At 45.0% G+C, this 16,868-nt stretch overlaps 1 protein-coding gene across 3 annotated transcripts in view; it reads left to right on the top strand.

The window, feature by feature from the left end:
- MPG (N-methylpurine DNA glycosylase) overlaps positions 1-16,868 on the top strand; it is a 60,260-nt gene that overhangs the window by 35,344 nt on the left and 8,048 nt on the right. For all 3 annotated transcript variants that reach the window (XM_036739181.1, XM_036739182.1, XM_036739183.1), the window contains one exon: positions 5,376-5,580. In XM_036739181.1, coding sequence (XP_036595076.1) covers positions 5,376-5,580 — 205 coding nt within the window. The remainder of the gene's footprint in view (positions 1-5,375; positions 5,581-16,868) is intronic.

Genomic DNA, 16,868 nt, shown 5'->3' with positions numbered 1-16,868 from the left:
CCATTCTGAATGAGTAGGATAGCTTGCGAGGCTTGGCCATTTCCTTTAGAAACTTGGAGCAAAAGCCTGTGCAGAAAGGGCTGTCAGATTCTCCATTCTTCTCCTCCCCTCCCCCATACTGGTTCTCCTTTCCATTACTTTAACTTCCTTTGAGAAGTTAACTTAAGTAATAATCTTCATTGAAAAATCTCATCCTAAAGCCAAATCTGGGGGGTTAGTGAGCAGAGCTCAGCAATTTTATCTGTTCCTTCTAAAAAGCAACATGTTGGTTTTAAAAAAGGGAGCAGTTAATAAATACTTATTAATCACCCACTGTATGTCAGGCATTGGGGATCATTTATTTGCGCTTTTAAAAAATTTTCTTGATGCCTTTCATTTTTTACCCCACATTTCCCAGTATCAATCCAACCCTTTCCTTGTCTTGAAGAAAAATAGTTATGCAAAACTGATGTAGCCACTGAGTATGACAGTACATGGAACATCCAGTTCTCAAAAGTCCCATGTGTCTCTACCAAGAAGAGGGAGATGTGTTGTGTCATCTGTCCTCTGGAACCAACATTGGTCATGGCTCTTAATTGGAGTTTGGCTTCCTTTAAGTCTTTATTATTGTAGTCATTTTACATGCCTCCCCCTCACCCCAGTTCTGCTTTCTTCACTTTATCTCAGTTCATTCAAACCTTGCCATGTGGCTCTGGATCCTTCCTATCTGTCACTTCTTCAGCACAATAACATTCCACTTTACTCATCAGCCCCTATTCCTCTTCACCCAGAAGCCAGGCCCTAGAACAGAGGTATCAAACATGAGGTGGCTGGTGGGAGTGGCACAGTACCTTTTAGTGCAGCCAGACCTGGATTGAAATGAATTGGCACGTATTTAACAAAATAAACAAAAATTCAATGAAAAGTAGATAATATTACATTTTAAAACTAAGTCAGTATGCCATGGCAGTGATCCAGTTTGATGCCACTGCCCCAGAGGACTTTGACCCACTGATTTTCTGCCCCAGGACCCTGCTGTCCAGATTACATCTTGTCTGGGCTTCAGTTACACTTCACTTTGCTCATCAACTGACATGTCACCCTTAGTCTACCCTCCCCCCTCCCCAAGTTTTCCAGTTCTGGAATCATAATCAACTCAGCTCTGTCACTGCCCCTGGAAAGGTGGGTCAGCCCACCCCACTATGGCTCCACTCACTATTCCTGTAATTTTCCAGGCCAAAATATCCTTTCTTCCCTGCTCACCACTCCCCTCTCTATCTAGATGTGTTGTCTCCATCTATTAGAATGTAAGTTTTTTGAGAGGAGAATCTTCACTTGTGTTTTGCTCTTCACATAGTGTTTGGCACATAGAAAATGCTTAATAAATGCTTTTTCATTCATTCATTCACATACTGTTGAGATCTATGGGTGCTAGGACCCCTGAAATTCAAGGGCAAATGACTTGCAGGTCCTGCTGTTGAGGGTTGAGGGAGCCGAGGTCCAGGAACTTCAACACTGGAGTTCCCAGATAGGGTCGTTGAGGGGGAGTTCCCCTCAAGGACCTGAATTCACGAGCTCAAGAATTCTTTAAGTCAAGGTGGCAAAGATTTATTACACTTTACAACGGGCAAGAGTTCTTAGGGAACCTGAAACCTTACAGGGGTACAGGAAAAGTTTTTATAAGAGATTTTGGGGTGAAACATGTCAATTAGGTGTTTTGGGGTAGGATTAGGGAGTGGTTAAGGGGTGGTCAGTTCTTAAAGGAACATGCACTTTTTGTATCTACTGCACAGGTATCTTACCCAGAGTTCACTGGGAAATAGCCCAAGGTGGGCCTACCTGGGGGTGTGGTTTTGACCATGAAACATCACTAAGTCAGCTTGTTAAGTCAGGGCTGACTGGAAATATCCAGGCTGCTTCCATCAAATGTCTTGTTAGATAAGATGAATATAAGGGAGTATACATTTGACTATGTCTAGGATGCATATCAGTAAGTTCAGTAAGTAGTAAATATTGTTATGGCCTAGTGCACAGACAATTGGCCTAAGTACACAGGGAGTCGGACCAATAAATTCTATAGGTAGGCACAGCTGCCTACTGTGTCAGGAGGACAGATAAGTATTTTGCTAGGGCATGTTGCCCTTGAACTGGGGGCCTCTTTCTTGACTGTGTGAATCGGCAGACGGTATGATATGGCAGCCAGAAAAATTAATTCAAAGGCGCATCAATACAGAAAAGGATAGTTCTGTTGTCCACTCTGGTCAGGCCATATTTGGAGTGCTTTGGACCTGACATCATAGGCAGGATATTCAGAAGCTGAAATGCATCCGGGGGGGATGTCCATAATGGTGAGAGGGTTGGAAGCTGTCACTTAAGGAAATATTGAAGAACAGGATATGTGTTGCCTGGAGAAAAGAGGGTTTAGGCTTTGAAGGGGTATCAAATAGAAGAAACATTAAGCTTATTCTCCTTGGCCTTAGAAATTGGAAGTAGGCCCCATTTGTGTCGGAGGATGGGGACTGCTACAGCAAGGAGGACTTTGGCTTAACATAAGGAAAAATATACTAACAATTGGAACTATCCAAAAGTGGAATGCGCTGCCTTGGGGAGTAGTGAGATCCCCATCGTTCAAGCGAGATATTGTAAAGGAGATGCCTAGTCAGGGAAAAGTTGGACTAGTTGACCTCCAAGGCCACTTCCAGCTTTTGTGATGATCTTATACATCCAAAACGAGGCCATGAAGGTGTTCTTTCACCATATCTTTGGGCCTGTTTACTCTAGTTATTTTAAGGGCTTTGGAGTGGAAACATAATTATAGGTCAGGCCATGCTGCTGTCATCAATGAGGAAAACCCAAGCCTGGGAGTCCTGGGCCTGGTACAGAGTAGGCCTTAATAAATGCTGACTGATTGATTAATCCAGTTCCGAGTTTGTCATCGATGGTAACATTGGATGATTCAGTTGGTCTTCAGGGGCCCCATTTTCTCCTCCTGCAAAATGGGACCACCCTGTTTCCACTTGAAAGGGACATGATATGTTTTTGTGCTTCGAATTCTTTGTAGGAAGGACCCCAGGGCACTTAATAGCATTGGTGGTGATAATGTAGCCCTTTACAGTTGACAAAGCACATTCTTCACACCAGTCTTATGAGACTGAGAATGCAAGTATCATTAGCTCCACCTTACTGAGGAGGAAAAGGAGACTGATAAAGATGAAGCTATTTGCCAGTGCCACCGAGCTAAGACATGACTTTGTTCAGACTCAGAATCACAGAACCTGAGTTGGAAGGTCCCTCGGAGGCCAGCTAGTCCAGTGGTACTTTAGCAGGACTTCTCCTGCAGCATACATCCAGCCGTCTGTTGGAGACCTGTGGGGCAGGCAGCCAGCCTAGGCCCCTTCGGACGCCTCCTGACATGGCAGAGCCTCTCTGTAGCCCTCCCACAGGGCTCCTGATCCAGTTCTCTGGGGCCAAGCAGAAGGAATTTGGCTTCTTCTCTATGACAGCTCTGCAAATACTTTTCTTCTTCAGGCTAAGTATCAGAATTCCTTCAACTGATCCCCGGATTGCATAATATTAACCTCCATCACCATGCTGGTCACCATCCCCTGGACGTTCGCTAGCTTATCACTATCCTTTTAAAATGTGGTCACCAGTACTGATAACAATGCTCCAGGTGGAGGCTGACCAGCGTGACATACCTCCTGTCATTATATGAGAGACTTGGCCATGTGTAAGTCTCACAGGCGGGATTTGAACCCTACCCCAAGTTCATCATTCTTTGCTTCCTCTAAGGGGCCCTGCTTAGGTCTGCACACATTTGCTTTTGTGGACGCCATTTTGCACTGTTGACTCACACTGAGTTTGCAGGTCCCAGGTCTTCCGACTTTGAGACCCTCGGCTTCTTTCACCACTCCGCTAATGGTTGGAGTGTAGCCCTGGAGAACAGCATCTGCTGCTTTGCCCACACCCTAGTCGAGAAGAGCTCGAGTCCATTAGCTCAAATTCTTACATGTATTTTAGAAACTAAAGCTGCCGTGGAATGGAATGAAACCACAGCTTTGCCCCTAGACTATCAACACCAGAACTTACGTTGTAACTGCTTGTTCTTTCTGCCTCTGCATGTGGCCCAACACTGGTACGACGTCAGCGGGCCCCAGGCTTGGAATCAGAGGATGTGGGTTCAAATTCTGACTGGCTGTGCTGCTTCTTACTTGTATGACCCTGAGCCTGGCATTCCTGTCTCCGGGAGTCTGCTTCCTTTTTTGTAAAATTAGGTGGATGGCCCTTAAATTTAAACTTTAAGTACCTCCTAGGTTGAAATCTTATGATCCTGGAACCATATTCAGAAACAGCAACTGACCTTAAACGACCGTCTTTTTTTGGTCATTGGGGATCCCTCTACTGCTATTTCCTTACCAGAGGTTGTGATCACAAATGACTTTTGGAATGCAGCGGTGACCTGTCAGGGTTCTGGTAACTCCATTATGAGACTAGCATGACCCTGGCTCTGGCTTTAGAATGCAGTCATCTGAACACAATTAAGTGCAATCCCTTTGTATGGTCATCCAAAACCACTTGGATTTGGTTTTGTTTTGTAGTGGAAAGGCCAGAATGAGTCTAATGAAGTAGATAGGAAGGCTTGAGCCACGTGTCAGTGTGAAGACGTTAAATAGTAAAGCAAAAGTTGTCTGGAAAAGAGTTCAATTGGCTACTCAGAAAGTTCTTTTTCCTTGAGGGGTATGTTGAATTGTTCTCCCTGCTGTACACCCACCCCTGCCTGGGAGCCACCTCCCACATTTGGAGGGGTTATTACTGCCCTGCTGTACTCTGCTTAGCCTCTCCTAAGTGCTCTGCCGGCATTATCTTGAATAGCTTTTCTTCCCTTTGGGCTGATCTTTGAGGCTCAGCTGGACCCTGAGACTTTTTTCCTCCTTTTGTGAGGAGTTGAACAGATAAGAGCTTCATTCTTGATCATGCCTTTCTCTTCTTTTGTGTTAGGCATTTTCTGGGAAGTGATCAAAGGTCCAGGAATGAGATTGAGCTGATGATGAGGGTTGGTGCTTCTTACCCTCTGACTCATTCAGTCTCAGGGAGGAAGCAAAAAGTCAGGAAGGAGATTCATGTGATTTTTGAGGGATTAATGACTATTGGAGAAGTCTGTGTTAGGGGGTTTAGAGCTCAGGTCTCCTAACTCTAAGTCTGAGGCTCTTAATGCTCTACTGTGATGCCCCGACCAGTAGTATGCCAGAAGCAATGGGAGAAGGCCTAACAGGAGGACAGCCCATTGCTCAGTGATGCAGAGTTTGCTGTTATTTCTAGCAATAACTTAATGACTTCACCCTTTACTCTCCTAAGTTCTGCTCATTCATCCAAGAACTCTGCAACTTACTTTTCAGATTCTGGTCCGGAGACTTCCTGATGGCACTGAAGTTCGAGGCCGAGTGGTAGAAACAGAGGCATACTTGGGGGCTGAGGATGAGGCTGCACACTCAAGAGGGGGGAGGCAGACACCTCGCAACAAAGGCATGTTCATGAAGCCAGGGACCCTGTATGTGTACATCATCTATGGGATGTACCACTGCATGAACGTCTCCAGCCAAGGTGAGTGAGGCCAGGCCTGGTAAAGGAGTTAGGCCCAGGCCCAGAGTCCTCTACAGTACCATCCAGGGGGCTGAACAAGGCAGTTCTTAGAGGGGTCCCCCCAGACACCCCTTCTCACCCCAGAGAGAAGACTCCTCTGTTTGAGAGTTTCCAAAGGAGACAGATTTCTCTAAATATAGCTCCTTTCCTCAGCCAACACTTCCACATTCTTCCTTTGGCTTTCACCTCTGCTGAGAGGCAGTGTGATTTTAAAAAATGGATATCTTTTGTCTCTACATCACCTCAATTTCACATTTCGTCCCTTCCCCATCCTTCTCAGAGGGCTTACCTTTTTAGTAAAGGATTTTTTAAAATGAAGAAAAAAAAGTTCAGCAAAACCAACCAACATACTGGAAAAAATCTGATGTCATATGCAGTGTTCCACACCCCTGGTTCTCCACTTCTGCAGAGACTCAGGGGAAAGTGTATTCTCTGGAAAGCAACCTGATGTTGGGAAAAGCAAACTGGTTTTGGAGGGCCTTGCAGTCCAAGCCTTTGTTATTTACTGCCTGTGTGATTGGAGGATCCTTCTCTCATCTGTAATAAAATGAAAGGGCTTAGGCTTGATTATCTCTAAGGCCCTTCTCAAGCACAAATCCCAGGATCTTAGGATCCTGTGAGTGCTTGTTTTAACAACCCAGCTTGCAGCTTCGGTGGGGGGCGTAAGATCCCTCCCCCACAGCCGGCACCCAGGGGGCTGCCAGGACCCAGGAGGCTGCTGGGAAAGCACAGGTTCTTTTTATCTGCTTAAACAAGGAAAGCACGGTGAAGGGGTTGACCAGCTTACTTTAATCCAGCATTCACTTAGCATACAGACAACAATCATTTAGTTCAGGGGAAAACACCAGCATTCAGTTAGTTCAGGGGAGCATACAGACAAGCATCAAGAGACAGACCAAATACAGATTCATCGACTTACTTCAGGGGAAAAAACCAGCACCCTGAGGTTCAAAACATTCATTTAGTTCGGGGGAAAAACAAACCAGCACCCCGAACCTCAAAACCAAAATACAAACAAATTACAAATATCAACAGACAGACCCAACACAGTTCATAGTTACCAACATCCGGGCTTGGCCCGAGAGCAAGGGCTGACCCAGAGTCACGCTTGCTTGCCGCTGCTTCCCACACCAACCGGAAGAGGAAAGAGAGCTCTTCAAGCTGTCCTCTCCCCTCTTATAGGGTTTTTGACATCATCAAGCACCGCCTGAATGACCAGGGCCGATTGGTTCTTGACTTGGCCCCTCCCCCTAGCGTAGACGTTAACACCTCCCCTCAGCCAGCCCCATGACTCATCACACAGGAAGTTGTCTGCTTCCTGACATGCTCTCTGGGCTTCCTGCCCCGGAAGAGCAAGCCACAGTGTCCAGAGGCTCAATGAGGTAAGCTGAGTCATTCAAAGAAAACAAAGGCCATTCTGGTTACAGCGCTCCTTCCCTAATTCTCTGTATGTCATTTCCCTTCCCTATCTTCTGTCTTTTAAGGAAAGACATAGAGAGAAATCAAGAAATTCATATCAAAAAATTCAAGCTGAGGAGAAAGAAGGGGTGAGAACTGGAGCCCCAGAGTTGTATGAGTGGGGATGGGCACAGTTGGGACTTCAGTTCCCATCCTTGAGATTGCTTCCGAGAGCTTCTTGGACCTTCCTGCAGGCGTCTGGGGCATTGAGACTATCAGAGTCAGGAGCCCGGATCCAAGGGTTAGGCCCCTAGTGAAGGCCATTTCCATGACAGGCCTGGGAAAGTCAGCACCTGAAAGTCCCTTGAGGTATGTCGTAGCTATAAATACTGATTGATTTGGAAGTAAACTGAGAGGGAATGAGGAAGTCTAGTTGCTCTGAATAGTATGGTGAAGTCTGGAAATAGGAACGAATGGTCACTTTAATGTTGTCCCTATAACTCTTACCCTTCCATTCCCTACCCCAAGAAGTGAATTGTCTTTTGTTTTCCCTGTAACAGGCAGTTCTGTCTCCAGGCTGCCTTGAAGGGGTTGGCATTCTCTGTATCAGAAATAGCCAAGCCTCAGTTCCCTTGCTTTCCTCTCAGATCTTGCCACTTGAACAGTACAGAGGTAATTTTACTCCAGAATTTTCAGGACCAAATCCAGAGAGTTTAGAAAGGGAAAAGTAGGGATCTGCCAGAATAAGAATGCCAGTAATAATAGCAGCTCCAATCCAGGGAGTGCGCCTAGACTCCTACCATGTGGCATTCCGTGGAAGAGATGGAAAAGAAGTCTTTTGCTGTCTAGGGCACATGCTCTTGTTAGAGAGAATGAGTGATCATGGGGCACTTACCATGGGCCAGGCGCTGGGCTAGGCCTAGAGATACAAATACAAGCGAGCAAGGTCGGCTCTGCTCTCAGGGAAGAGAACGCGTTTAGGGAAGCGGTGGCCCGGAAGAGGGAAGAGTGAGCAGTTATAAGGAAATTGACATGTTTTTCCAGGAATAGTAAAGTTGATTTGATGCTCGTTCCCAGAGCTAGAGTTGGTTAGGATAGGATAATAAAGGCATGCTGTGGCACGGCGTGGAGATGCTTAGGAGGTGGCTGAATGCTCATCACTCAGAGCCTGCTATCACAGGGGCCAGAAGAAGGAGGAGGAGGCCGGAAAAGGAGATGCTGGAGGTACAGGGAGGCTGCTGTGAACTGGTGAAAAAATGAAAAGGCGCTTATTAAATACTTATTGTGTGCCAGTACTGGGCCAAATGCTGGGGATACAAAATACAGAAAGGAATGCAGTCCTTGTTCTCGAGGGAATAAGGGAAGATAACGCTTTGATCAAAGGCAGTGGTGGTCAGATCTGAGTAATCACTGGGATGTTCACGGGAGCCATGGGGCAGGCAGTTGATTGACATGTCCTTTCCAGGAATAGTAAGTATACGTGTCTCTAGCAACACCAGATTGTGTATGATCATGTACTAGCTGGAGAGGAGAGAAAGGTGAAGGCAGGCTACAATAGTTGAAGAAAGTTTCTTCTGAGAAGAAGTGGGTCTTGGAAGTAATTAACTACTTCGTTTAGAGACACCAGGCTTCTTGACACCCAGAACCTCAGCCAAGCCCTAGTATGCCTCACCTGGAGGAACAAGCCAAGAACAAGACCCAATGGCCCTGGCCTTTTCTCCTGACAGCACCGCTCCATGGAGACTAAGCATTTCAATTCACTTGCCACCCTAACTATTACTTCTATGTTTAGCAAACTTCCACCACCTGTTACTTTCCCTATCTTTCTGTTAATTTCCAGCTGCCTAGGAATAAACTGTCCTCAACTTCCAGCTCCCATTGTCCCATCCTCACCATCTCTGCCCCACCCAAATTTCACTCTGATCAGGAAGATCAGATGGTAAGGCCATCAGGCCCTAGAATTAAAGGTGCAAACAGAATGAACAGTTTCTGCCCCCAGCATCATTTCATGCTATGACATCTCAGAAGAGATGGGCAGGCTTGGCAGCAAGGACACAGGTGGTGGATATAACCATGGCAAGGAGGAGGGAGAGCCATTTCACCCTCTGAGACTCTGAGACCAGGGAACTACTTTTCTTTCTTTTTAAAATAAGTTTCTGTTGGTATTTTCTGTTTCTTACATCACCATAGTTATCCCAAGTATTCCTCTCCCTTCTCCTTCCCCTCCCAGGAAGCCATCCAGTATGACAAATAGTATTTTTTTAAAGAGAGGGGAAAAAAAGCACAATGGATCAATACATTGAAAAATTCTGAAAACATGTAGAATATGTAATACTTGTGTACCTGCTACCTCTGCCTTCTCATATCTCTTCATTTGGTTTTTATGATTTTCGCTACTTTTACTTTTGATTTTCTGGTGTGTCATTCTTTCCATTTGTATTGTTAAAGTGGCTGTGTCTGTTGTGTTCTTGGCTCTGCTCACTTCACTGCATCAGTTCATATAGCTCTTTCATGCTTCTCAGTATTCACCACACACATCATTTCTTACAATGTAGTAATATTCTGTTACATTCATGTGCCACCATTTGTCTGGCCATTCCCCAGTTGATGTGTGTCCCTGCTTTTTCACTGTCCCCTCTGGAATTTCTGTTTCATTATGATCAAACTTCCCTTCCTTCTGGATCTCTTCCCTTACTACTCCTTCTGTCTGCTTGCCTTCACTGAAACCTGGCTTCTCCCAGATGACACTGAATCCCTGGCTGTCATATCTGCCACTGGTTGTGTCTTCTGCCACACCTCTCAGGTGTGCTGGCCCTAACCCAGGAAGCAGAGCACTCCTTGCTCCATGCTTCCACTTTTGGGCCCTCCCTTTGCCACCGTCACTCAGCAACTTTTCTTCTTTGAATTTCATTCTATTAAAAATTTAACCCTGTGTGGCCTACAGTCAAGAAATTGACATTCTAAAGGAAGAAGAAGACATGAACGTATGTTAGCATAGATAGAATAAATATGGAGTAAATACAAGTTAATATTAGGTAGCTGATATTAGGTTAATTAATCAGGTTAATTAAATATTAGGTAGCTAGGGAGGAAAGACATTAGCAATTGAGGGGATCAAGAAAGTCTTTGTTTAGAATGTGGTGCTTGGGCTGAGTCTCGAAGGAAGTGAAGGATTCTACCAGGTGGAGGTGAGGAAGGAGTGCATTCCAAGCATGGAGGACAACTAGTGTGAAAGCATGGAGAGGAGATGGAGTGCCGCATGTAAAGTACAAAGAGAGGGCCAGGGCTGGACCATGGAGTACGGGGTAGGAGAGTACTGTATGAGAAAGTTGGAAAGGTAGGTTGGTGCTATGTTGTAGAGGATTCTCAGAGCTAAAGAGTTTACATTTGATCCTAGAGGCAATAGGAAGCCACTGGAGTTCATTCAGAGCTGAGCTTTAGGAAAATCACTTTAGGAGCTCTGTGAAGGATGAAATGGAATGGGAAGAGACTTGAGGAAGAGAGACCAATTTGGAGTACTTTGCAGTAGTCTAGGCAAGAGGTGATGAGCAGCTGAACTAAGGCAGTGACTGTGAGTAAAGGGAAGGGGAGAGAGAGAGATAAAAATGACAATATTTGGCAAAAGATAATATGTGTAGGTTGAAGGATAGTGAAGAGTTAGGGTGACACTGAAGTTTCAAACCTGGGAGACTGAAAGAAAGGTGATACTTTGGAAAGTTTGATAGAGGTTTAAATTTAAGGGACAAGATGGGTACTGTTTTAGACATGATGAGTTTGAGACATCTCTGGGACATACAGTGGAAATATTCAGTAGGCAGTTGGGTGAATTGGGATGGGAGGTCAGGAGAGAGAGTGGTACTAGATATATAGATTTTCATTTAGATGATAATTAAACCCACAAGGGCTAATGAGGTCACCAAAAGCAGGAATATATAGAGAGAAGAGGGCCTTGGATTATACAATTACTGGGCATGAAGTGGATGGGCATGAAGTCATCAAAGGAGACTGAGGTGTAGTGGGAAGAGAACCAAGAGAGAACAGTGTCTTTAAAAACTCAGAGGGGAGAGAATATCCAAGAGGGTACAGGTTAAGAAGGATGAGGTCTGGGAAAAAAAAAGACAAAAAGATTTATTGAGATAGCTGGTAACTTTGGTGAGAGTGATAAGGTCAAAAGTCAGATTGCAGGAGTGAGAGAAGAAATGAAGGCAAAGAGTGTAAATGAGTTTTTGGAGGTTGCCTGAGAAAGGGAGGAGACACAGAATGATAGTTTGAGGGGATAGTAGGATCTTGAGAGGAGGCTAGGGGAGACTCGGATGTGTTTGCAGGCAGCAGAGGAGTCAGTAGATAAGGAGAGATTGATAATTAGAAAGGGAGAGGGAATGATTGCTGCAGAAGATGGGAAAGGGATGTGATCAAAGACATGTATCTATAGAGGAGTTGGTCTTAGCAAGGAGAAGTGCCATTTCATTATAAGGGACTAGATAAAAGGAGAGATTGAAAGACAATGTCGGAGAGATGTGAGAAGAGAAGAAAGAGGAAGAGGGGTGAATGGCCTCAATTTTCTAGGTAAAGTGAGAGTTGAGGTCCTCAACTGAGAGACTGGGGGAGAGGAAAGTATGGGAAGCTTGAGAAGAGTGAGATAGGGAATCAATTAGGAAGGAATAAAAGGATTGCCTTGTTTCAGCTAAACCCAGGTGAGGTCAGATAACAAATCTGGAGCATATCCCAGTCAGCAAGGTTGTGTGACTTCTAATTACTTCCAACTATAAATGAGTAGGGGTGGAAGAGGTGCATGGTAGGAGGGATCCAGGACTGGGGTTTTGCAAGGGATGAACAGTAACAGGACAAGGGGCCAGGGATTGGAAACAAGAGAACACTGTGTGCAGCTAGAGTGTTTAATTATAGGACTTTTAACTATAGGAAGAGAGTAAAATGAAGTCAGAGCAAGGTCAATAGCCTGAGGGGTGGAGAGATTGGAGATTTTTGAAGAGGATAAAGAATAGAGGTGTGAAGCCTAAGGAGAGAGGGAATGAAAGGAGGTTATGGCCAGATTGAGAATGTGAGTTTTTTATTTAAAAAGTAGAAGGCCATGTAGGCTGGACTTAGAGGAATACTCCCGGGATGACTTTTTGGAATGTGACAAAGAAAAGGAGAAAGATGTGATGGCAGAGGTAAGGTCATCAGGCCCTAGAATTAAAGGTGCAAACAGAATGAACAGTTTCTGCCCCCAGCGTCATTTCATGCTATGACATCTCAGAAGAGATGGGCAGGCTTGGCAGCAAGGACACAGGTGGTGGATATAACCATGGCAAGGAGGAAGGAGAGCCATTTCGCCCTCTGAGACCAGGGGAGGGTGAAAAACATAGACGTTCTGGGGCGGAGGAAAGGAATGTTCATAAGGTCCTAGAATTCAGAGCTGGAAGATTCCCTACCTTTGTAGGATGAGAACCCCTTTTTTAATGAAAAAAAATTTCACAGATCCTCACATTATGTAGTTGCTCTAGTACCACCTGAAACTGATAACAAGAAGCTACTATGAATTCAGTAATACTTTTATATTTTATTTAATCACAAGGCCATCTATATTCTTTTGAAAAGTAGTAATATGCAAGTGTATAAGATTCCGTCTACAGAAGGTATTTTTTTCTTATTTATCATACTAAATTGTGCTGCATGTAGATTAAAATGCTAAATGTAGATTAAAATGAGTGTTTCATGAATCCTAAAGTCGTTTCAGTAACTGTGTGGTTTACCCTTCTGTTCCCCCACTCCCCACTAGGGGCCTTATCCCAAGGATTGGGAACCATTGACCCAGTCCAATTCCTTTAATTTACAAAGGAGGAAACTGAGGCCCAGACAGGTTAAGGGACTTGTACAGAGTCACGTAGGTAGTAAGGAGCCTGAACCAGGACTCCAGCCCAGATCTCCTGACTCCCAAGTGAGGAGGCAGTGATCTGCAGCAGAAAAGAACACCAGATCTATGGTCAGACAACCTGGGGGAAAGCCAAATTTTAGCCCTTTCTTTCTTGATTTTCATGTCAGGTCATGCCTCAGTTTCTTTCTCTAAAAAATGGAGCAAGTACTTTCTGCTTTTCCCCCTCATGCCTGGGATTATTATGAGGATCAAATGAAATAATGGATGGAAAGTATAAATGTATTTATGGTGCTCCCTTAGGAGAGTGAGCATGAAAGAAGTAAAGGGAGTTGGAACCTTGAGACTGGAAAAGTTTATACATGGGACTCTGCTAGCTCCTAATTTTGTCTTGTGTTTGGGAAAAAAAAAAAAACAAGTTTTCTCCTTTGGGCCTAGAATAAAAGATCTCAGTCTTTGAAAGGAAAGAAAGTTGTCTCATCAGCACTTTGGCTCCCCCAGCACCTGTGTGTTGGGCGGTGTTCATGAACTCTCTGTGTGGTCTGGAAGCCTCAAACTCTCAAACCCACAAGAACGAGACAGCCAAAGACGTGCTGGCCCCGCAGCCCTTCAGTGAGTACAATGGGTCTCTTAAAGGCGCTTTCAATTTCACTGACTCTTCCCAAAGCTATTTCCCAGGATGGCTGAGGGCCTTTTGTCAGACACATGTTATAAACTTTCTCCTCACGCATGGGTCTTCCCCAAGTACAGGCCTGGGTTCTTATTCAGGCCCCCAGCTTTTGAGTTCTTCCCCTACAGAGCTAATCACTTTAATAGTTCCTAATTGTTGATCAGATTCTGGGATCCTCTTCTCTGCCCCCAGCTTCTAGCTCACTTACCCTGTGGCTTTCTCAGTTAACCATTTCTTTCTTCTGACTCTGCTCCTTCAGAGACCCTGAAATCACTGCTCCCTTCTCTTGGACCCTTGTTCCCTAGGCTAAGTGGGTAGAGATTCTTTTTCATAGTCACGCCTGCCAAAGATGAGCATTTCAGAGTCCATAGGCAGCCCACCTACACGGTTTCTCTTTCTCCTGTTCTAGAGACAGTCTTTAGCTCTTGACACTGTTTCAGCCCACATTAACGTGTTTGTTAGTCCTGAAACTCCCATGGCCCATGCTAGAACTATGATAATGCCTCCTCCCTCACAGCTCTATAACATTCGGCACCTTATATAAAGCATGACAATTTTTAGGACTTTACCATTTGCATGGCCCTTTCAAATACATTATAATTTGAGCCTTAAAACAACCCTGTGATGCAGGCAAGGCAGGGCTTATTATCCTCATTTTACAGAGAAGGAAATGTGATTCCAGAGAAGTGAAGTGATTTGACTCATGTCACAAAGCCAGTCTCCAGCCTCAATGATAGAAAAGAGACGAGGGTCCTTTCTTCCTATGATGCCCTTCTGCTCCCTTCCCACCACACAGAAGATAACCCATTGTGTTCTAGGCACCGTGCTAAGCACTGCAGATACAAAGAAAGGCAAAAAAGCTGTCTCTACTAGTTGAATGAGGGAGAGAACCTGAAAACAACTGTACAGACATGATATACATCGGATAACTGGAGAAAGACAATAGAGGGAGGTCACTAGTATTAAGGGGACTCAGAAAAGGCATTTCATAGAAGATGGAACTTTAGCTGGAACTTGAAAGAAGCCAGCAAACCAGGAGACAGAGATGAGGAAGGAAGACCTTCTAGGCATGAGGAAAATGCTGGAGTTGGAGTCATCTTGTGTCAAGAATAGCAGGAAAGCCAGAGTCACTGGATCACAGAGTATGTGGTAGGAAAGAAGGTGTAAGAATGCTTGAAAGGCAGAAGAGGGCCAGGTCGTGAAAAACTCTGAATGCCAAACAGAGCATTATGTCTTCGATCTTGGAGGTGCTAGGGAGCACTGGAGTTTATTGCATTTTTGTTGTTCAGTCATTTTTGTGGTGTTCGATGCTTTGTGACCCCATTTGGGGTTTCCTTGACAAAGATACTGGAGTGGTTGGCCATTGCCGTCTCTAGCTCATTTTACAGATGAGGAAACTGAGGCAAACAGGGTTAAGTGACTTGCCCAGGGTCACACAGCTGGTAAGTGTCTAAGGCCTGATTTGAACTCAGGAAAATGAGTCTGCCTAACTCCAAGCCTGGTGCTCTATCCACTGAACCACCTAGCTGCCCATTTATTGAACAGTTTATTGAATGTTGTTAGATCTGCACTTGAGGAAGATCAGTTTGACAGTTGAGTGGAGAATGGACTGGGGTGAGGAGGGACTTGATGCAGCTAGACCCACCAACTACTATTACAGTAATCCAGGTGTGAGGCAATGACGGCCTGCCTGAAGCTGGTGGCAGTGTCAGAGGAGAGAAGGGCTCGTATTTGGGAGATGTTACAAATGTAAAATCAGTAGGGCTTGGCAGTTGATTGGACATGGGGAGTGAGGGTAAGGAGTTGAGAATGACATCCAGGTTTCAAGCCTGGGGGACACTGAGGATAGTGGTACAACTCCGCAGTAACAGGGAAGTTCAGAATAGCAGGTTTTAACGAGTTAAGTTTTGGACATGTTGAACTTGACATGTCTGCAGAATAGGAGAGGAGGTCACTGACTTCCCATGTTGTTTTTACCCTCAGATTGAAGGACAGGGATAAACGCTGTAGATAGTGAAGCCTCCAAGGATACTGATTCTAACAGTGCCTGTGCAGATGCGCGAGGGAAGGACTGAGGAAGAAAGGGGCCTGCCCAGATTGCTCTTCCTTCTACCCCCTTTCCATTCCTGTGCTTCCTTTGCCCTATGCTCACCCCTCTTCTTTGTGATGTTTGCTGTGGTTCCCATGCTGCTGGGCAGACCCTTCCCTGTTGTATCTTTGGATTCAGAGAATGGCTCTGGGTTTCCCATTGAGCTGAGGGCCACATTGTAACAGTCTTCATCAAGTAGACCTGGCTGTCTTCAAGTGGTCCTTTCTTTCCCTTGGTTCTCCTATCCCATCTTCTGTTCCTTTTCTTCACCCCAGACTATAGAACATACTGGTTTTCCTGTTGCCCTTGCAGGGGCGTAGGCTCCTATTAAAACCACCATTTTGCTGGGCCTAAGGTAGAAGGTATCAAGCTTCAGATTCTAAAAGAAATCAGGCAGGATAATGTAAAACTCATGGGCCAGGAGTCTCAGTCCTGTTACTATCTCTGGGACCTTCTGAGGTAAGTCCCATTTCCTCGCTTGGTCTGTTTCTCTCTGTAGAATGATACAGTTGGTTCCTTACCGTGCTGACATTGGGTTGGAGTAGCTCTCCTCTAAGAGTGGCCTCAGGGGGTGAATGTGGACATTTGCAGCCCAGGGTGGCTGCTGCTTCTCCCTTATACTTACAGATGAGGAAAATGAGGTTCAAAGAAGTGACAGGACTCACCCAAGGTCACACAGTTGGGCGTGAAGCCAGGCATCCTCATTCTAAAGATGGTATTCCTTCCAGTACAGCCATTGTTGTTCTCCGGCCTGTCTTTCCCAACTTGCTGTCCTCCAAACCTCAATTTCCTCGTCTGTAATGAAGATAATGATAATTGCATTCCTTCCTTCTGGTGAAGAAAGTGCTTTGTAAGCTATAAAACACCATAGGAATGTGAGTAGCTATTATTGTGGAAGGTTTTAAATGCCATGTGACCTTAGCAAAGGCTTCTTTAGGCCTTGGGTAGATTCACCCCTGCCTTCTACTTCTACTGAGGGTCAGACAGGCATTAGAGGGCCTTGAATCCTTCAGGGGAGAGTCACAAAGTCTTTAATGGTGATAATAAATAAACTTGATGATCACTAACTGTCCTTTGGCTTGAGCACGGTTAAGCCAAAGATACAGGGCTCTCGTTTGACACATGGCACCACCAGAAATGGTACAGCATGTTTTGCTTACTCATAGATTAAAAAGAATAACATCAGAGAGGGGAATCTATGTTGACAAATTACCTCTGCA

This window comes from Trichosurus vulpecula, chromosome 9 (genome assembly GCF_011100635.1).
Source record: "Trichosurus vulpecula isolate mTriVul1 chromosome 9, mTriVul1.pri, whole genome shotgun sequence".
Classification (NCBI taxonomy): Eukaryota; Metazoa; Chordata; class Mammalia; order Diprotodontia; family Phalangeridae; genus Trichosurus; species Trichosurus vulpecula.
The sequence above is the reverse complement of the archived record's forward strand: the minus strand, read 5'-3'. Positions and strand labels throughout refer to the sequence as shown.